Source organism: Jatropha curcas, chromosome 2 (assembly GCF_041381405.1).
Source record: "Jatropha curcas cultivar XTBG-Jc1 chromosome 2, XTBG_Jcur_1.0, whole genome shotgun sequence".
Lineage (NCBI taxonomy): Eukaryota > Viridiplantae > Streptophyta > Magnoliopsida > Malpighiales > Euphorbiaceae > Jatropha > Jatropha curcas.
In genome coordinates, this window is record NC_143152.1 from 28,761,828 (window position 1) to 28,784,807 (window position 22,980).

The window sequence follows — 22,980 nt, forward strand, 5'->3', positions numbered from 1 at the left end:
CCTATAATTTTATTTCCAGCTATAAAATCCGTAATGAATTAAAAAAAAAAAAAAAGAAAAGGTCAATAATTAAATTTAAAATTTCTAAACTACCCTCTGATAAGAATAGAAATTAATATATAATATCTATGGAGGATTTGCCATCAGATCACACGAATAAGAATGGAGGTTGTGGACCACAAACGACAAATGTAGTACATATCAGCGGTAAAACTATTTCCACGTGGTTTATTTAGAAATAGCTATGGAGTCGGACATCGACCATTGATAAACTCAGTGGTTATTAGAGCATCTACTGTGCAGTTCTTGATTGCATTAATTTATTAACCACGTCTAAAAATTGAAAATTAAAAATAAAAATCTTCTCTAAATTATTTATTTAGTGTGTGAGTCTAATATATCAAAAAGAAAAAGAAACGTTATCTATCACTCTCTCTATTTTCAAAAGGTCTGAAAGACGGCTTGACTCAACTTTTTTTTTCCTATTTATTCTTTTTTTTTATTTTTTATTTTCCTTTGCATCTTCTCTTTAATTTGCACTCAAATTTCTTCTTGTGCTGAAACTGATTTCTTCTTAGTGTATTGGAGGACTATTTTCAAAATCTAACATCTACATATACACATTCAGCTATATCGTAATTCACAACTTCTATCTATTAAAATACATCAACCACAATCTATGATGGAATTGGAGATGCTCTTTTAGTTGTGTAGTGATAGGGACCCGTCAGCTTGGGGGCTTTTTACGTGGAAAATATGTGTCAATCAGCCACGTGTCCATGCTGCAAATGAGGCAGCAACATGCTAATATGCTATCCGCCATTATATATTAAAATATATAATTAATATACAAATGAAAATAGCATTTTAAGCAAAATACTACTTCGTTCATAATTCTGTATTTTAATTAAATAATTGATGCATTCTTAATTTTTGGAACCAACAAAGTATCCTTTCTTCAAAAAGTAAAAATGTTTGACATTATTTTTTATTATAAAATAGCATTTCTGTACCCTTTTAAATAAATTATTTTCTTCAAAAACTTGAAATTGAGTTATATATATATATATATATATATATATATATATATATATATATATATATATATATATACTTTGTTTAGTTGAAAACTTCTTTTAACGTAATTTTGTATTTTTGTGAAAAATACCACATCAATCGTTTTTACTTCTTCTGGAAACCAAATATTAGAATTGCTATTTTATTTTAGAAAAATATTTACCTACAACTATATATAAGCCCACCCATATATAAGCTCACCCATACATTAAACCAATAAAAATAATTTTTTATTATAACGAAGGTATTTATGATCATTCACCATAAAAAATGGTAACAATTTAAAAAAAAAAAAATTTATGGGTTGATTTGGTGTATGGTACCAAATATGCATTAGGAATAAGCAAGTCTTATCTTTTATTTTAAATCTTCTATTAATAATTACCAGAATGAAACCTATTGCTCTTCAATCACTGGAGCAAGTTATCTTAGATCACGTATCCATACGTTAAAGGTAAGCGTATCCATAATTGGTACTTAAAAAGTTTGCTCTTTATTACGCCAGTTTTTGGATGTCTGCTGGATTGCAATCCAGTTGAAATCTTAAATTTTGTTCATTTAGAATTTTCACTGGATACAGATTAATGGGTTTGCTTTTCTCATCGATCCATTAGATATGGGTTGACAGATTGAAGTTTAATTGAAATCTTGTTACCTAATTTAGAATTTTCCTTAGCACGCACGTGTTATCCATCTGATAACAATGTTTTATTCTCGGTTCGAAGTAAAATTAGTCTAAAAAAATCAGTTTCAGCGCTTGATCAGTTTCATTACCTGCTTGGCTGGGTGGCTACATTAAATAATTAGGAATAGGGAAAAAAAAACGAACTTTAGGGCTCAGCCCTGCATGCACATCATGTGGGCCTAGCCCGCTTAAACCTCAAGCCGAGGCCTGCGTAGCCCATGTCTTTATAGTTAAGCTTGTATTTATAGGTAGGCGTTTTATCTCTCAACTTGTAAATTTCTGATATGGGATAAACAAGTTGAGTGATGCTTTATAGATAGATAAATCATAGATGCTTTATTCCATTTTGGAAACACATAAGTTGAGGAATATTTAATGAAATTTAAATTCTTATTCTATGGTGCATATGAATCAAAAAAAAAAAAAAAAATTATATTCCCCGTTCTATTACTTCATACTAAACATAGCTTATAATTGATATCATTATCTCTTTTTTAGTTCAGAAACTTAAAAAGCCTTTTTCAATTTTTTTATTTTTTTAAGAAAGTCATTTCTTTTTCAGTTTTGTCTCCTAAGCAATATTTAATTCTCTTTATTCATTCAACGCAATGAAATTCAAACTAAAGACATGTGATTATTAGTTGAAGTAGAAAATGGGGCACTGCCGTTGCAATATGATATGATACATCAACTTCATCGTTCTTCTTCTTCTAAATTTTTTTTTAAAAATGCGTGCAAATTCTCTGGTTAAGGCCAATCCCCTCGTCTTACTCAGCCTTATCTCTTCAGTGATGTTAAGGTTCCTTGTCTTATTATTATTAATAATAAATATTATAAGAGAATTCAAACTTAAATCTGTTGCTAGATAATATATGCACTGATTACTAGATTATGTCTCAGTGTACTTTATTTTTATTTTTTTGAATTATCCTTCTAACAATTTGTCTAGATATAAAATCATAAATTTGACAATAATTTATAAGTTATTATCAAATTTATAATTTTTCAAGAGAATGGTACATGACTGGAAATGTGAATTATAATTATTTTATGTGTCATTAAATCAACAATTTTATTTTTATTTTTAAATCGAAACTAAAGTGAGCTACATAATAAAATTAATTATTCCTTTTCTTACAAATTCCTTTCATCCCATAAATATTGATAGAATATTGAATATTCTAAGGATATACGTATATACAATTAATTGAGGGACCATAACGATATTATTCCATTGTCTATTACAACGATCCGGAAATATTGAGATTTTATCTCCAGACTCTTGTTATGGATGTGCAAAACATCCGACCAAGCCAAAGAAATACATTTTGATTCGGTTCAATTGATCCACTCAAAAGGAGTTGATTTTGTCAAATTAGTCGTTTTGCACCAAAATAATTGGTGGTTCAGCTTAGGTTCACAAAAACTAATTAGTTAGCCTTAAGATGGACCAAAACTGGTAGAATCTACTGATTCGTTTCGAGTCGATTTGGTTGACATGCAACTTCTTTCAGTTTGAGAGAGAAAGTGTACGTATTCCCCATTGCAGAGTGAATGAATTTCCTCTTCCCAATGTGACTGGGTGGTCACAAGATGAGCAGTAAACGGTTGTCCTGCTTTGGATAGGATTCCATATTTGTTGGACAGAACAGAAGTTTGTTTTTCTCCACGTTTTAGTGAGTTTCTGCCATTTTACTTCCATGGACCACACTCACACAAACAAGCACAACAAGTCAAGAAACTAATTGGATGCAATATAGACATTTTTCTTCTTTTCATTAAAAAAAAAAACGAAAGGAAAATTTTAATTTACACCAAAATTAATTTACTGAAAAAACACTGTGAGAGGAATATCCGATATCCAACAAGAATTAATATATTTCACATGTTAGTAACATAAATTTAAAGAAAAATATTGTTAATTAACTGTTAAGATAGAAATATATATGTAGAAGATATAAATACAAGAATATTAATTTCTATATGTGAAATTAAAATTTTGAATTTCAAAAATATATCACAATGTGGAATGGATTGAATAGAAGTCATTAATTTCTTTAAGTGAAAAAATAAATATAAATTACAATATGAGCAAATTGAAAATGAAATCCTTGTATGAGTAATATAATAGTTCTGTAATTTTTTTTTTTTTGAGAATAGATAGATTGAGGGATTTGAATCCCTATATAGTTCTGTAATTTGATTAAGTAAAAATCTGTACCGTAAATAATCTGACTTTTTTGGAAAAGGATATGCAATTTTATTTAAGTTCTATTTGTCTATATAAAATAATTTGTAGATAAATATTTTTCATAATTTTTTGTTGTTTGAGGTGTTCGGGAGAATAAGTCAACGGAAAATATTTTTCTGATCAAAGAGAAATTTAGTTATTTTTAAGGAAAATAAATTCTCATTTCAAGAGCAAAACGTTTTGCAGATATTGACAAACTTATTATAACATTATAAATTCATATTTTTTAATTTATTAATCATCGTAGTCATTATTACCAATCGTGATTCACCACCGGCCACCACTATCCCCACCAGCCTCGTCAGTCACCATCAGTCACCAACGACTTTTGTAATTTACCTTTCTTTTTGCATTTTTCGTATACTTACTATAAAATTTTTAAAATATAAAATTTCTATTGTTATTAATATTTTTATAAGAGTTAAAAAATTTTATATTTTAACTAATTTTAAATATTGCAATCGAACAACGAAAAATAAATCATTTGAAAAATATTTTTCAAAGGTAAGTTTTTTTCCTGAAAGTATAAATATTTTATATATACAATTTAATTAACCAAAGATGAAAATATAATTGACAACCAGGTGCTAGTCTTGTTGGTCAACATTATTTTAACTAATTTATTGAGACAAGGGAGAGCTACCCTATTATATAATTAGTGTCTAAATTTCTTCAAACTTTTATAGTTAGGTGATGGAACTTTATTTTTAATTTAAGTGAATGTTTGAATACATAATATTTTTTCAATTAAGTGTATTTGGCTAGATTATTTTATAGAAACGTAGAAATAAATAATTTTATTTAATTAATTATATAAGTATAATTTCTGTTTTTTTTTTCATTTTTTTAGTTTTTTCCTTTTTTTTAAGCATAAAATATCTTACAATATTTTCAGTTCCAAAATTGACAAAAAAAAAAAAGGGGAAAAATATAACTATTTAGAGAAATGAATTAGGTAAATGAATGTAGTAAACAATTTATTTTAATTTTCAACAGAAAGTTTCGTCAAATTTGCTTAATTGTGAAAAAACTATTAATTCACATAATTAATAAATAAAAAATATAAAACTATAACATTGAAATAAAACAAAATGATAATTATTAGACTTGAATTCATAAGTACATTAAAAAAAATTCTGATCTATACGTTTTGTATGGATTGCACCCATTTTGACTTAACTCCCTGGACATTCTAAATTTGACAGGTTAGTGATATTAGCACCCCCAATTTAAAATCAGGTTCTAAAAAAATAATAAACAATTCATTTGTAGGAGCCAAAGATTGACACAAGAGTCATCTAATTAATCCATTAACCCATTCTCAAAACGACGCCGTTTCGAAAACAACACCCTCACCTTCTCTTTAACTTTCGCTCAATCAAAAACCCAAAATCTCAAAATCCCTAAACCTAACTTCTATTTCTCCTCTGTAATTGCTGCAACAACGATGGAGATGGAGCTAAGTGAGGACCTTACAGACTGATCAAACAACTCAACGAATAATCTCAATCATAGGAAAATGGACGGTGGTTTTAACATGGAGGTTTGCATAGGAGAATAACGCGGTCGACAAGAGGGGGAAGTAGAGGAAGAGAGAGCCGAGGTAGCGGTGGAAATGGTGGTTGGTTTGGTTTGGGTAGGTCTATAAGGCATTGGTTTGTTTGTATTGGTGGTTGTGGTGAAAGCTAAAATTCAAATTTGAGGAGTAGAGGTTTTTCGATTTTTAATAACGGTGCTTCTTCAAGAATAAGAAGATTGGATGGGGAGCTTAATGGAAGGGGAAAAAAGAGGTAAACTTGGGGCAAAATTGTTAATTTTTTGCTTAATGTCTAAATATTAACATATAAGAGATTTTTTTTTTTTTTTTAATTGAAGCTGGAAGAAGTTAATTTAAATAAAGGGCAATCAGAAGAAAATGAATTGAGCGTTTGGAAAAGAGCTAAGAGTAAGAGGTAATGAAACAAAGCCATATGTTTTAGTTTGTTTTTTTGTAATTTTGAGTCAGGAGAAGCATCTTTCGTTTTTTTTTGCAATTTTTTTCCTAGAAAATCTATGAAAAACATCCATTACTTAAAAGTTTAAGCATGGTGCTAGAGCTGTTGATTCTGCAATTTAAACATTTCATTGTTGCTGATTTTGCAGTTTGGTTTAGCAACGAAGACTTGCAAATTTGAAAAAATTTTCAGTATAAAGTTATTTGATGTTATATAGAAGGTATATCGATTAATTTTGTTTTCAGATGTTATATAGAAGGAGCAAAGATATAGCAGACAAGCTTTTTGAGATTTTGGGCTTTTTGAAATTTTCAGTATAAAGGGAAGGAATAGTTGAAAAATATCCTTATTATAAAAAAGGAATAATGTTCAATTTGCCCTGAATTTTAGCACAATATATAATTTAACTAAAAATTAACTTTTTGTATAATTTACTCTTGAACTTGCATCAAAACTACAAAATGATCAATTTTTGTCCCAAAAAAAAATAAATTATTTAATATAAATCTTAAAATGTAATTAAATATTCGATCTAAATCTAATATAATTAAAAAAATAATCAAACAACACAATGATAAATATTTTCTAACCAAATATTTCAATATATGAAAAATCTTTTTCTAATTTTATAATTTTTTAAGTCAAATAAATGTTAAATTATTTTTAAATCAAATATTGTAAATTGTTATAATTATTATTATATTTTTTAAAATATTTTTTATATTTTAATTGTAAAATTTTAAAATGATTTTCATCGGTTAAAATTATAAAAAGAAATTTGTCTTAAAAAACTAGGCATTTTGTTCTATTGATGTAAGTTCAAGGGGCAAATTGTATAAAAATTAATTTTTAATCAAATTGAACATTGAGTCTAAATTTAAAAAGGCAAATTGGGTTTTATTCCTGTAATATATATATATATATATATATATATATATATATAATTCGTTTGGTGCATTGATAAGCTCACAGACAATATATAAACAAGTTAATCTCTCTATTCATTAATTACATCACCTTCGTTATCATCATCTTAAATGGTGAGTCCCACACTGAGTAGTCCATCTCTTTTAATTATATACGTGAATTACATATTGATCTATGGTAATTATTGAAAATTTAAAAAAAAAAATCCACAAGAGAAAAAAAAATTAAATAACAGGTTTGTCGCCTGTCGACTGCGAGTGCCGACAACCAATTGGTTTTTTTAGAGCGAGAAATAATTTAAATAGGCAGATTGAAGAATTTTAGAGTTGTTAGTAAGAATTTCATTAGAAATACTTATATGATAAATAGATAAATATGTTAAATTATGTTTATATATATGGAGTGGAAAAAACTGACTAGGGTAATGTTAGGGAGCAGTATATCTAAAGGACACTATTACATAAAAACGAAATGATGATATGTATGGAAAATAAGACAAATGGTTTGATATAATTAAGAACAATTTAAATATGAATATTATAAATATAAAGGTATATTTAAAAAATAAAGAAAAAAATTATAATTTAATTATATTAACTAAATTTTCTTAATCAATATATAAATCCATTACGACAAAAAATAATGAAAGCGAGAGATTATTTATTATGAAGATGATTATAGTATTATTATTCTTGGATAGAATGATGGTTGTGCAAATGTGGAAAAGTAGTAATTGTGGCATAATTTCATTGGCTGAAAAGCTACAGCCTATAGGAGGGAAAATTATTGGGCTTGGGGATTCCCATCCAATCTCAAACCTTCAGGTGTACGTTCAATATTCCCCGAACAATCCTTTTGATATTTCAATTATTTTATAATAGAAAAAATTATGATTTTATTCATGCATTTTACCATAATATATAACATTCTCATTATATTTATAGGACTATATATATATATATATATATATATATATTATTTTTTATTTCTCTTTATATTATTCTGTCAATTTTTTGTACTTTTTCTTCTGAAAATTTTATTTTATTATTGTATCTTGTAAGAATTAATTAGTATATTATTGTATTTACTGATTGTTTCATTCATATTAATTAGTGAAAATTAAGTGATTTATCTCTCTATTTAATGGAAAAAAAATTAATAGAATAATACAAGAGTATAAATGAGATAAAAGTGGATGAATCATAGTCCATGGATAATGTCAAATAGCTTAATGTTTAGGTGAGCATTGGATTATTTTTTGTTTTTTTAAGAAAGAGTAAATATTATCACGTGAGAAGAGAGTGCATACGTATAAAAACAAACAAATTACAGCCACAATTAACATGGTAAAAAAAGAAAAATAAAAAACAAAACCTTAACCTGTTGCGTCCAATCTTTTTCGTATCCATAATAAATTTCTCTCTCCAGAATGCTCCAGGATAAATAATATAATAGATTAAAATTGTGGCTTTTTTTAACATTATAAATATAAACTGATATTATGCTAAAACATTTTCAAAAATTTAACACTATGTTTTGGAAAATAAAGGAAGAAAAGTAAGAGAGAAAAAAAAAAAAAAAAAAACAAGGAGCGAAAAATAATTAAGAACAGTCTTTTCTTTTTTTATTTATACTTGCACAATGTATTGAAGCCCGAGTCTACATTATACTTTTTTTTGTATTTATATTTTCAGAAACTTCTTAATTACTCACACTCAGTTTATAGATGGTTTTACACGCCAAGTCAATTAATGAAAGATTTTTCAAAAAAATTTTTTTATTATAAATCACCGATATTCTAACTCTATTAATAGAGACTGCCTAATCCTGTTCGATGTTTAGTGACATTTAAAACTCTTCGTCTTTCCCTACAGATGTGTTTAGTGAAAATCAAACCTAAAAACTCTTTTTTCATGCTCAGACTGTGTTGTCAAATGAACCACAATCCGTATTTTTTTTTTTTCTTTTTTGTTAGTTTTTCCCTCCTATTGACATGGATAAGCTCTTTAATGTATCTATACTAAGTTGCATAATTCTTCCTTTTCATGCTTTTATCAAAAATTTTGTTTACCAATCACATGTAAACACGCATCGAGGAATTCTCTGGAAAATATTTACCTGTTATGAGCTCACTCTAACTATTTTGTTCTTTTCTCCATTGAAGAGACATTATTATTCTCGCTCGTTTGTCTTGATTATTTTTATTAGATTTGACATTGAAAATGAATGTGCAATTCATAAACATAAATATAATAATAAGGTAGGTCCTACATTTATGTGTCTGAGGTTGGATTGCAAGTGGTTCATGCCTATAAAAACCCACCTAAGTAACGCTTGAAGCACCACAGCAGCTCTTTACTTTCTTCTTCATATTGCAAACAGCTCTCTTCTAACAATGGCTATGGCGACGGTGATGGTGGTGCTCGGACTGTTGGCTATGGCGGTACAACCGTCCATGCAACAGATACTGAAAAAACCAGGATCTGCCTTCAAGATCCATTCAGAAACACCAGCTTATGGACTTATTGCAAGTTCCAGCAACACTGAGGCGGCCCTTGACAAGTCTGGCATTTTCACTGTTGAATCTCATGTTGATATTGAAGGCATTATCTTGCTCCCTATATGCTAATCGTTAATTAATTACCAAAATATTTATATTACAAAGTCTAATTAATAACTTAATTATCTGATCCTTATAGGAAGAAGATTCGTTATGGGCAAGATTTTGGATTGGCCTGTTGTCTATGTGAACACTGCAAATCGACCAGCGGTATGTAATTCCATGTCTACAGTAGTATATTTATCAATTCACTTGTATATATTTTTTTAATTCGTAAATAACATATATATGTTTATATATTCAGGTTCACGCAGGCATTACTACTCATATTATGGCTAGCAACTTCAATCTTCGAGGTATTATTGTTATGGGAAGTGCCGGTGGCGTTAACAACTCTTTGAACATCGGTGATGTTGTTATTCCTGGAAGAATTGCCAACACTGGAATTTGGACTTGGAAGGTATATATACGTTTATTATACAACTATTAAAGTCTATTTCATCGTTACATTTTATTATTTACACTGTACTGTGTTGTCTATAATTTGATATGCAGAGATATGGGGCAACATCAAATGGCCAACTCGTCTTTGGAAGATTCAATACTCCAGAAAATGGAGAAAACTTGTTGGGAAGTGTTGAATTTGGTTCCTCTGAGGTATATGAAAATGGAGAATTGGCTAAAAGCAGATTTTGGATTGTTCCTGATGCACGATACCTGATGGTTGCCAGTAACATTGAGGTTAGTTCGTTTCTGTTCTTTTTACAAAAAAATTGCAAAAGAAGAGTTGAGAATCTCAACCATGGTTCGGCTTTCTGGTTGCAGTTCGCAGAGACATCAGAGAACTGTCTACACCCAAGAAAATTAGGTTGCCTTGCTGCAAAGAACAAGGTTGTGACTGGACTGAGGGCTTCAAGTTCTGATGTCTACGTTCAGAACAACGCATATAGAGAGTTCTTATGGCACACTTTCCATGTCTCAACCGTAGACACCACCAGCCACGCTGTCGCATTGGTACGTAATTAATTAGTAATCACCATAATTTTGTGTATAAAAACCATTTGTTTTGTATAATCAAGTTGAGCTTAATTGGGTTATTATGATATATTTATAGGGAGCTATGTCGAGCAACTTGAGGTTCATATCGTTCCGGGGAGTGTCGAACACCGCAGGAGCTTCAGAAGAGAGCAACAGTGCATTGGCAAACGCAAATCTTGTGAAAGCAGTTTTCCGCTTCATCTATCTGGATAACAAGCTCCGTTATGATGAAGAGTGAAAGACTCTGTGCATGTTTGTGTCTAATTAACTAGTACTAATGTATTATATCCTTGAGTTGCTGTTAATGAGGAAGCCGGAATGTATGTACTCAAAATGGAGTGTCTGTACTTTAATGCTCCTTTACCATAAATAAATTTGAGTCTTTTATGTACTTAATGCTCCTTCGGCATAAATAAAATGAGTCTTTTATCTATTTTTATTGTATCTGTTTCGTAATATTTATCATATTTTATATTTTTTAAAAAAATTATTAAATTTATTTAAATTCTCTAAAAAAAACCATTGAATTTTTAAAATAATAATTATTGATAATATAAAAAGAGTAAATATGAAGAACAATGATTTATTATTTTTTAAAATGATAAATATAATAAATATTTTACAATAAATTATTTTTTTAAATGTAATAAATATTGTGGAGGGAAGGTAATAATAAATTTGTATCATAAAATTGAAAATTGGTGGAAGTGGAATTATGCATGCCTTCAATTAAGTGTAAAAGCTGCCTCAGATGTTTTTTTTTTCCTTTTTTTTAGAATAATCTCATATGGTAAAATTGAAAATATGGTAAAAGTAAAAAGTTTGAAAGCAAAATGATATGGAAAAAAAAAAAAGTAAAGAAAAAGATTTTTAAATTTTCCTGGGCCCACATAATGGCAATCTCTTCAAATCGGGAGGAATATGACTTGAAAATGATGAAAGTTTCATATTGATACAAAATTATGATGTACCTTTTCTTATTATATGTCTATAAATATATAACAATAACTTTATATATAATTTAAACATACTTGCATATATTCTTTCCATCCAAAAAGAAAAAATAAAAAAGAATTAATTTCTTATCATTATCTTCTTTTTTATCTAATCCAAATATGATGTCTCATTATATCATCGAATTATTTCAGTTGCAAATAATATGTATACTTAAATTGAAGCAGCATGATTTTAACTTAAAAACAACTCGTTAGATTTATCGAGCAATTTTTTTATAGAGTCGAATTTCAAACGGTTTGACTAATTTATAGAGCCATATTTTTTTTAATTGCTTGAAGAACCGTGCATAAATTCGGTGCAAAATTAATTTTTATTTATTTATTTTTAAATTCATTTAGTTGAAAACTCATATTAGAATTGTAATCGATTTTCATTTTATATATTTTAAACTTTAGTTTTCAAAAATTGCATTATTTTTCTGTAAACCTCTCTGAAATCTCATTTATATTAAAATTTTGGTTCTTAATTTTTTTTTTTAAAAAAAAGAAACAGACCTAAAATATGTAAAATAAATTTATGAGAAAATTTATGTATAATACCTTTATCAACGGGGTCTTATCTGTATTACATTTCCGACAAGCAGCCGATAATGCTATCAAAATGTCAATCAGTCTTTATGATTTTTTTTTTTTTTAATAAAATGTTGTCACCTCGTACGGAAAAGATTTTCCAAAGACGTCTCATATCATTCACTACCGTTTTGTTGTTTCTGCAAATAAAGAAATTAGTGGTCATTTAAATTTTGTTATTTTATTAATAATAATAAAAATACCTTTTCATATTTTTTGCACATATCAATTAAGAGATGATGGGAGATGATTTTAATATATTGCAAGATTATTCTTGTACTTTAAATTTCGAGTAAATATTTTAAATTTTAAATATTTTATTTGATCGAGTATTACAAATTCTTTATAAATTTATAAGTCTTGGTATAATTATTTATATTAAATTTCTTAACATATTGCATATACATACATATCTTTGATATATTTATTAGTATATCAACATTAATTACTGTTAAAAGAATGTAAATTAATTAAAAAAATATCCTATAATTAGAAATAAAGAAATAGTACGATTTCTTTATGTGGCGGAAGGCCGCGGGAAATGATTTTGCTTTTTTTTTTTTTTTTTTTTTTTTTTTTTTTTTTTTTTTTGAGAAGATAATGATTCACATTTGCATAAAACTGATCGGATAGGTTAAATTTCTGACAAGTTGGACAAAAACGACACCGCAAGGACAATAATTGTGAAACCCACTGCCTTATCTTTTTTTACTAATAAAAAAGTATATGGCCCAATCCAATTTCGATTCGCCACATTTTATACATCATGTACGTCCAACATATTTTTCCTTCTCACCAAATTATTTGGTTTCATTAAAACCTATCTTTAAAACTACTACATTCTCAAGTTTTTCACCCTACCTTCATTTTTTTTACTGAAGTATTCACTCAACTGAGGAATGTTTGAACTTTAAGAAGCCAAGTGTTTAATTGATATTAAAATTTTATACAAGATTTTAACAAACAGTTATATCAATATAAAATTTTATTTAAATTTCAATATAAAATTTTATGAATTGTATTTTTATTTAAATTTTATTTATAAAATTAAGAGTTTGAAAATTTAGAATTGCTACTTGAGAGAACTTTATCTTAATATTATCACATCCATACACCTTGGATTTAAAGACATGAATGAAAAAAAAAAAATTTCTTTGAAACTTTATAATAATTTTTTCCAAATATAGAAATGTAATTTCAATAAAAGCTTGTAGAATTCATAATAATTTCCCAAAAAAATTATAGAAAAACTTAATTGTTAATCTTAACCACAGTTTGAAGCTATTCAAGTTGTTAAAAATCTCACATCAACGGTATATATGTGGCACTTTTTAAGTAGTTTTTAGTCAAAACGATAAGTACTATTTTTTATATTGCTCGGTTACATAATGTTTGAATTAACTTTTAAAAATTAATAATCTTTCACATAAAAGTTAATAATTTTTAGTCAAGACAATTAATGTTGTTGAACAGACACATAAAATCTACAAAGAATATACAAAAGTGATAAATTATCTATCTAATTGGTTGATATTAATTTTTTAATTTTATTACAACATAAGTTTAAATAAGCCCAAGTCACATTGTTTTTACCTCATGGGTTGTCGCCTCCGAAACGTGTTAGTCCACGGTTACTTTCAGAAGCATTTATAGCCGTAGGATTAGGATTGGTGTTCCGTTGGAAACAGGTCTGAGTTTATTTTTGTTAAATTTTAATGGACGATGCACAAATTTGAACCGATAAAAAGGCGGTCTACATCCTACCCGATAGGACAATCACTTTGTCCTCTATGAGAATAATTTCAGCCTGACATGTGGATAAGACTTGTTAAATTCTAACACCACATCAGAATACGTTGGTCCCACCTCTGTACTAATGTATTAAAAGCCAACCCTGAAAAAAGACAAAATTTAATGCATGTGGCCAATAAAGCTATTACAACGTGGTTTATTTAGAAATGCAAACAGCAGAGATTTTTCTGTGGACCTTCAAACAGGTAATGACTTCTCTCTTGGACCAATGGTTGTTCTTTATGCATTTATTGCGACTAGTCCATCACGTGAAAATTCAAAAATATGTCCATTTCAAGACACGTGTATGCATGCGGCAACACGAGATGCCCAGGAGCTATCAGCTAATCCATAACTTTCCCGGTTTTGGTTCGAAGTCCCCCCCAACCCGAATGTTATTGGATCCAGGTTGGTTTTGGGTTTGATTTTATTTTTCGTTGTTTCAAATTTTATTTATTTTTTAAAAATAATTTATCTTTTTTGAAAATATATTTCAAGCAGCTTACTACTTCTGGCCACAAATATTTTTATTCAACAACATGAGTCGCTTTGAGAATATCCTGAAATTATTAATAAGATTTTTTTTTTCTTATTTCTATTATTTTCTAAAGGGTAAGTTAATCAAATGAATGAATATTTATTTTAATTTAAGAGAATTAATTATTTTTTTAATCATCACTGTATCATAACGTTAAATAATTTATGGACGGAGGGAATATTTGGTTGTAGAAATGATAAACTTGAAATTCAAAAAATTATTGTTAAGAAAAAATGTATGATATGATAAATTGTGATAATGACAAAGGTCAGTGGTTGTGGAATAGTAAGCGCTAAACGCGGTTGCCGATAACTGACGCTGATTGAAATTGATCAACAATGGTCACTTTTCATCATCAACATATTACTAAATCTATGTTGATAAGATTATAGTAATTGTGTTAATTTTTTTGTAAAATATTTTTTTAAATAAAAATTTATTTCTTTTAAAATAACTTAACTTTCAATTTGATACAAAATATTTTTTATTGATTGATTTTTTTGTCATATTAAATATAAGAATTAAAAAATAAAAAATGAGTAAAGCTACAAATTAAAAAAAAAAAAAAACAATATGCCCTATCTTGTATTGTTTCACCTCAATTATTTTATCATTTGTTTAATTCAACTGATGCTCACAAATTTGTACGAAGCCATTAAAATTGCAACTTTTGAATCTCAGCTGGTCGATGATGAAGTCCACGCCAATTGAATTGAAGGAGATAAAGACGATGTTGGTGCTATAAACATTCCAGATTGGACATGTGAATATGTGACGTGGAAAATAAGGTTGCCAATTGCCCATGTCAACATGATAGGATGCACCGACATGTGGCCAAATATATAATTTAAGAATTCTTTTAAAAGAAAATTATAAAGCTTCCTGAATTTTGTAAATAATTTTGTGATTTCTGAACTTTACTTTTTAATTTTATGGTCTTTTGAATTTCATTTTTTTACTTATTACCATGATATTAATTTACTTTTCAATCTACAAGTTTAATATTGTTATAAAAAATAAAATTAAAGAAATTATAGGGTAAAAAAAAGTTAAATTTAAAAATTATAAGATAATTTTCAAAATTCTGAACATAACAATATATTTTTTTTTAAATTAAGGATTAACTTATATAACCCGTGATCAATTCATTATCTTTTTAATAATTTTTAAAAATTATTATTCTATTTGTTTCGGTAAAAAAACTTGATGAAAAATAGTTTTTATATGATTTATTTTTCATTATTTAGTTGTGATATTTTTCAAAGTCTTTATCTCATAAGACCATACAAAATATTACAAAAAATAGAAATGGAGCATAATTTAAAAACTTTATTATTAAATATGAGAAGAATGCAAAAAAATATATATATATATAAATTATAAAAGACGCTGATGAAAATAAAGGGATAACTAATACATATTTTCTTCAATGATGTAATTTCTTTATCATTTTCATTTCTTTAAGCGACACATAATACCATAAATATAATACGTTTGTGAATCTCATCTCCTTGGACAATGATTTTTTCTTTCTTTTGATTCCTGTTCTTTTGTTTGTTATTATCCATCAATAATATATAAGTCAAAATTCTTATTATACGTTGCAAAAATTACTAATAAAAAAATAAAACAATAAAAACATAATATCTCAATGACGATTTTTCCTTCTAATTTCAGAATATATATATATATATATATATATATATATATTTAAAAGGAACAATCTAGAGTTTTTTATTATTATTTTTTTTGTTCTCTTTTTATGGGACATATTTGATTTGCATAATATGGTGAAACATGGAGGACGCACACGTAAAAAACCAAGAAGTGGATGTAAGCATCAATGCAGGCTCTATTTATTGGACGATGTTGATAGGTGGGTCCCAAACCTGTCAAAAGATTGTCTTGTCTACTTTAATTTGGATAGTGGGACCTGCGAATGCTAGAAAAGGACGTTCGCTTCACGCGTTTTATTCTGCACGTTTCAAAGAGTCTCTCATTTTTAATTTCAAAATACACCGCACACCGGCAGCAATCATGGTCCTAAGCACTACGAGATAGATATTTCCTTTTTTTTTTTTTTTTTTTTTTTTAAATTCCTCTTTCCCGATTGAAAAAAGATGGAGGGATATGCTTCTATTTAGAAATTTAACTATCTTAAACGAATAATGTAAGGAATATTGGATATTCCGAAAGAATATGCTTTTACCCATAGTTGGTTAATTATTTCTGTAGCTATTAGCAATTTTAATAACATTTAGCTGATTGATTAATTAGTAATTGGCTAACTATTTGAGTAGTTTTTTTATAAAACATTAACAATTAAACGTTATATAGGGTCTAATATTTTATAAAACGTTATTTTAATCTATAAAAGATATTTCAAACACTAAATTACCAAACATTATAAAAAATAATTTCACTAGTTGCTATGCTCAACTTATTTATAAAAATATTGTCGAACACAGGCTTACAAAGCCCACTTGGGCTGACAATATTTAATTCTAATTCAGTATATTGAAAATACCTATAGTTAATATCAAAAGGAAAAAAAAAAAAAATTAAATCCTTGTTTTCTCTCATTTTTTCTCCCAAATCCATTGTTGACGATAAACTTTTTTTTCCAATTTTTTATCGGTTTCTTTAAAAATTTTTCAAAGAAGAGGTATTTCTTTAGTGAATTTCGTTAATTTTGTGGAAATTTTATATTTTATTGTTTGATGTTATTTTAATTTTTAGTTACTATTTTTATTGTGAGTAAATAAAATTATACTGGGAATTTATATTTAATGGTCACAATCAGTACAATACGACTCTTATGATTATTGTTTAAGGATAAGTAATTATTTAAATAGGCATGTATAACCAATAACGTCTTGGATTGGTGGCTAAGGCTGAGATATCCGGCAGTTAGTCTACGTTTGGATATATTGGCAGAAAATATAGGAGGAATAAAAATCGAAACACTTTGGGAACGAAGAAAATATGAGAGGAAAATAAATATTTTGCCGACATGTCATTTTCTCTCTAATTTAGAAGGAAAGTTGAACGAAAATAATTTAAAAAATTATAATTTCTTTTGCTACTTTCACTTTTTTTATACTTAGCATTTTAAGTCAAGTGTATCATGTATCATAACATGTTTATTATTTTAAACTTTCCAGGTAGGTATACGACATATTAGGCAATTAAAAATTTTCAAACTGATTTTGGTCCATTTAACATGAACTTTTACCGATTTTGTGGATTCCAACTCAAAAATTTGAACCAATAGTTGCAATTCAATTTCAGTTCATCTACAATACATTTTGATTCTGATTCAAACCAAATCAAACTGCATTATTCGCGCCAGAGGAAAATGAAGGATGCTAAATGTAAACTTTTAGTGTTATGCAAACAATTATTTAGGGATTTTTATATGAATTTTGGAAAAAAAAAAAAGGCATGTATGGATGGTGCACCTTCAATGCAACAACAGAAATGCAGGGAAAATAAGTTGGAGAGCAGAGTGGGGAGGTTTTCATACTGAAGATCACGTGTAAATTGGCTTTTGAGTCATCGAAGTTAAACAAAAGTCTTCTTTTTCCAGTAAAATATTTACATAAATAAATGCAGACCACGATTGTCTTCTTCTTTCAAACCACATAATTGAGAAGGATGATGGACTATACTATCAACCATGGGACCTCCATATCTTATAATTATTATAATTAAATTTATTTGTAGGGTTCCACCTCATCATTCATCAATTCAAAACACGTTCTTACGGTTCCTGTTCCTGATAAGTGATAAGGATCGTATATTTGGACCTTTAGCTTTTTTCTATCGATCAAAAATCACGTGTCACCTAAAGCTCGTGACCACTCTATTTCAGGTTGAAAAGTCTAAAAGGATATTTTGGTAATTTACTTTAGTGCATTAATTTACTTGTGGTTAAATTTATTTATGGGCATTTAGTTAACTTTTAAAGTACGACAAAAGATCACGTTCGTTTGTTCACGTTTTAGTGGTGCAGTCGTAATCATTGCCTTTGCTGTACTCTCCTCCTTAAAAAAAAAAAATAAAAATAAAAATAAAAAAATAAATCGGAATTGATTTAAAGAATAATTAACATAAAAATTAAAAGCAGAAAAAATTAAGTTTTATGAAAAATATTAAGGTATAAGCATTAATATTTTGTAGAAAAATCATAATCCATAAATTTTAATAGTTTGTTGAATAAAATTAAATTTTATAATCTCAGTAAACAATCATTATTTTATTTATTAAAATAATAAAAAAATTTAAATTTTAAAATTGAATTTATAAAAATAATTTTTAGTCAATTTATATTAGAAAATGAAATTAAGAAAAAAAACCTAATAATGACTAAATGGCGTCCTCATTACCGCCTAATTTTGTAAATAAAATTTTTATGTCCTAAAAAAATGATAATTAATTATTTTAAAAAAAACATCATTATCTTTATAAAGATAATTAAAGAATATTTTTAAATTGATAAAATATTTAAAAAAATAAATATGATTTTATATGTTGATACTTTTGTTAAAACATATTAATAACATGTCTAGATGCACCCCCCAAATGCCCAAGCCCAACATTATCGTTCGGCCCAACTGGGTTAACCAAATTATTTTATTTATCCTCTAAAATTTTTAGATATTGATTAGGGAAGTAATTAAATCATTTGAATAAAATACTTTTTAAATTAACTAAAATATCTTTTTATTTAATAATTCAAATCTCAATAATTCTCCCTATTAATATATTATTAAATCAAAAAAGAAAAAGAGAAATAATAATATTTGAAAGAATTAAATAATTTTTCAAAAGAACGACTAAATAAAAACTAAAAAACAATAAATAGTGGAGGGAGGGATAACTTATATTCAATAGTAAAATAATTTCTCGTAAATTTTAAAACAAGAGTGAAATGGTTTTAAAACAAGAGGGAGGGATAACTTAATATTTTAAAGGGATGGTCTTGCTTCCATTCGCTATATGCATTTCTTTATGAATTAAATCAATTAAAAATAATTTTTTTTAATTGAAATATATATATATATATATATATATATATTCAATTATTTATTGAAGGAAAATGGATTAATTAAAAATAATTTATAAAATATTTCGATTTTATAAAATAATCCTGTTTTTAAATCCTGACAGGAAACGTGGCACAAATGAGATTTTGACGCGCTTTTACGGAGGGAAGGGATTGCAAGAGGCTGATCTCCCTATAAAAAACGCACCAGAGTAACACCTCAAACATCCCATCTAACTCTTCACTCTTAATCTTCTTCTCCTTCTTCTACCAACACTCTCTAATAAGGAAAATATCAAATGGCTATGGCATCGGTGGTGGTATTGCTTGGGCTGTTGGCAATGGCGGTCCAACCGTCCATACAACAGGATATACTAAATCCTGTGGTTGGCTCTTCAAAGAAGATCAATGCAGTCTCTGCTTTTGGGCTTATTGTGACTTCCAGCACTGCTGAGAAAGCACTTAACGACTCTGGGATTTTCACTGTTGACTCTTATGTTGACATGAAAGGTATATTTAATAAGTAATTAACCTTTCTTTTAAATATTTAATAAAACTCTTTAACATAACTAAGCTCTATAATTATTATCATATAGGAAGGAGATATTTGATGGGAACTATCTCTGGAGCTAATGTTGTTTACGTAAACTCTGCCAATCGTCCAATGGTAAGATATTTTTACACATCCATCTCCGTCCATTAATGGCATTCTTAAATTTTCTTTAGTTTCTTAATTGACATTTGTTATACATATACAGGTAAACGTGGGGTTAACACTGCAACAAATGGTTGAACTATTTAATATTCGAGGAATAATTCACTTCGGCAGTGCTGGAGGAATCAGGAATTCCTTGACTGTTGGAACTGTGGTTGCTCCTGCTCTTATTGGCCACACTGGAGTTTGGACTTGGAACAAACATGGAGAATCAAATGGGCAACTCGTGTTTGGAAAATTCAATAGTCCTGAAAATGGTGATAATTTGTTGGGAAGTGTTGAGTTTGGAGGTTCTGAGGTTTACAGACAAGGAAGCTTGGAGAAGAACCAATTCTGGCTTGCCCCTAATGCAAGATGGTTATGGCTTGCCTCTAAAATTGAGGTATATATGTAATTACTAATTAGTATTCTAAATTTCCCCTTTAATGCTTAACCTTTGTGTTAAAAATTACTTGCAATTTGATAATTTGTCATTGCAGGGTGTTGTGACTGGACTGAAGGCTGCAAGTTCTGATATCTACGTTAAGAACTATGCATACAGAGAGTTCTTATGGTATACATTTAAGGCCTCAACTGTCGATACGACTAGCTCTGCTGTCGCTTTGGTAATAATTAGAGCCAAGTAATTGTAATAATCTATGTTTTCTATGTATATTTGATGTTAATTAATTGAATGGGCCGGGGTGCATCTCGTTACAGGGTGCTATCTCAAACGACCTGCCGTTCATTGTATTCCGGGGAGTCGCGAACACTGCTGGCGCTTCTGACCAGAGCAACGGCACTTTGGCAAACGAAAATGCTGTGAAAGCCGTCAACCGCTTCATTTTTCTGGCTACTGTTCCCCGAGAAGTTTATGAGGACTAGTACTCTGAGACATGCGTCAAGTCGTTTGAGTACTAAATAACTGACCATTTGTACTCGAATGGATTTTGTAATGGTCACTTTTCTTTAAATGAAAGTAAATTATGCTAATCTTATGCGTCTCTTTTAGCTGCTAATTTCTTTCTCTTAGGGTTTTTCCCTTTCTTTCTATCAAAAACCAAGAAGAAAAACACAACTTTAATGGTCAATTGGTTAATTAATATAATCTCTAATTGATAAATTCAACTTAATTGTAGAAAAACTACTTATATTAAATGTATATAATCAATAAATCTAATAATTGACGAGTATGATATGTTTATTAATATTTTTTTTTATAGGCAATAAAATTATTTTATTAATTTTTATAAATCCATGAAAAATATAATATTTTTAAGCGTTTAACTCCAAATCATCACCCTAAACAATCTAATTTAATCCAAAAAATGTTAGGTAAAAAAACATAGAATCAATACAATACAAAGTTTATGAGACAACTAATGCTTCTTATGAGATAAGAGAATAAAAAGTTTAAATAAAATCAAACACAAACTCTTCATAACCAAACCAAAAAATCACTCTGCTTAGCCAACACATATGCATGATAATTCTTGCTTCTTTTAACGTGTATTAGAAATGAGATCAAGTAATTCAACCTGGAAAAGTTCAAATGTGAGGAAGTGAAGATTTTGATTGTATATAGGATTGTTGAGAATTCTGCTTTATTTGAGTTTGCAACATTAGTAGAAAATACATAGCATTTGACCATGGGAGTTTCTAAGAACACGACTAGCTCCTACATGACTCGACTTTCCAATAGATGAGCCATCAACGTTGAACTTTAAAAATCCATGTACAAACTAAAATTGGAAAGAAACTCCAATCTGACAGGCTATAAGACGAGGAATGAAATTTAACTCTCAACTGTTCAAAACTTTTTCCTTTTATGGTTTCTAAAATCTGAGATGAACCCATATTTTATTACAAAAAAATAAAAGCTTATTTCTTCTCATCTATATAATCCATATCATTCACAAAAAATAGCGAATTCCAAATCAATTTTTATTTTGTCCATAAAAAAAAGCTTTCCCAATGCCAACCAAGATCAAGTAAATTTCAAGGAAGAACCACCTCGCTAGCAAAGAAACACGTTAGTAAACAATGATTGGTGGTCTCTACTTCATTATTACACGAAAGACAAATGCAGTCCCTAATATCTTAATATCATTTCGAATGAGTAAGTTTAGTTTATCTCATGAAAAATATGGATGGACAACTTATATTTCGTAAATTACAGCGTATTATAACTTTCTTTTTTAAAAAATATTTTCAAACAAAAATAGAAATTTTTACTGGGATGAATAAAAACCAAATAAATTTTTGATTATAATTGACTTCTGCCTTACTAACGTCTTTTTCTTCCAAAACAACTAATTGATGAGAAATTAATATATATATTATATATTCCATAATTGGTCTCTACTTTATAAATTAATTCTCATTGGAATTTGGATGAAGGTATGATTATACATTAGTACTAAGGTTAAGACATAAGGATCTATATCTAGATAGTTTGAGCTTATGTTCTTTTCCATGATTTTATAATATTGGATTCAAATTCAAATTTATTCGTGGTTTCTTTCGCTAGGACTATGTTTAGGGACAGGGTGAAAAAAATGAAGATGATAAGAAACTAAAACAAGAAAACTAAAAGTAAAGTAAATTTATTTTATATGGGAAAAAAATAAATTAATTTCAATACTTATTGAATATAATATGCCCCAACTAACTTTATTAGAATTAGAACATTTTACTTTAGAATTTCTTCGTCTTATAATATATACAGGAAACTGCTCCCAAAAAAAGTACACGAAATTTATTTTAATTAATAATAAAATCTAATTATAAGT

The 22,980-nt window shown here is 27.9% G+C and overlaps 2 protein-coding genes across 2 annotated transcripts; both read left to right on the plus strand.

Annotated features, from left to right (window-relative positions):
- The first annotated feature begins 9,263 nt into the window (after positions 1-9,263).
- Positions 9,264-10,965, plus strand: LOC105635441 (bark storage protein A). The gene is made up of 6 exons (XM_012218517.4): positions 9,264-9,537; positions 9,634-9,704; positions 9,799-9,954; positions 10,050-10,235; positions 10,320-10,508; positions 10,609-10,965. The coding sequence occupies exons 1-6, from the start codon at positions 9,330-9,332 to the stop codon at positions 10,768-10,770; spliced, it is 972 nt and encodes a 323-aa protein (XP_012073907.1). The 5' UTR covers positions 9,264-9,329; the 3' UTR covers positions 10,771-10,965.
- An 8,755-nt stretch (positions 10,966-19,720) lies between these two features.
- VSP1 (bark storage protein A-like) lies at positions 19,721-21,181 on the plus strand. The gene is given in 5 exon segments (NM_001306015.1): positions 19,721-20,004; positions 20,091-20,161; positions 20,253-20,591; positions 20,689-20,814; positions 20,909-21,181. Coding segments are annotated over 5 exon segments (912 nt in total). The 5' UTR covers positions 19,721-19,793; the 3' UTR covers positions 21,074-21,181.
- Positions 21,182-22,980: the final 1,799 nt, after the last annotated feature.

Excerpts from the sequence above, each read along its gene's own strand:
- LOC105635441 (XM_012218517.4), top strand. The coding sequence starts at position 9,330 with ATGGCTATGGCGACGGTGATGGTGGTGCTCGGACTGTTGGCTATGGCG. Across the intron at positions 9,538-9,633 it reads ATCTCATGTTGATATTGAAG|GAAGAAGATTCGTTATGGGC; the intron begins GCATTATCTTGC and ends TGATCCTTATAG. Across the intron at positions 9,705-9,798 it reads ACACTGCAAATCGACCAGCG|GTTCACGCAGGCATTACTAC; the intron begins GTATGTAATTCC and ends TTATATATTCAG.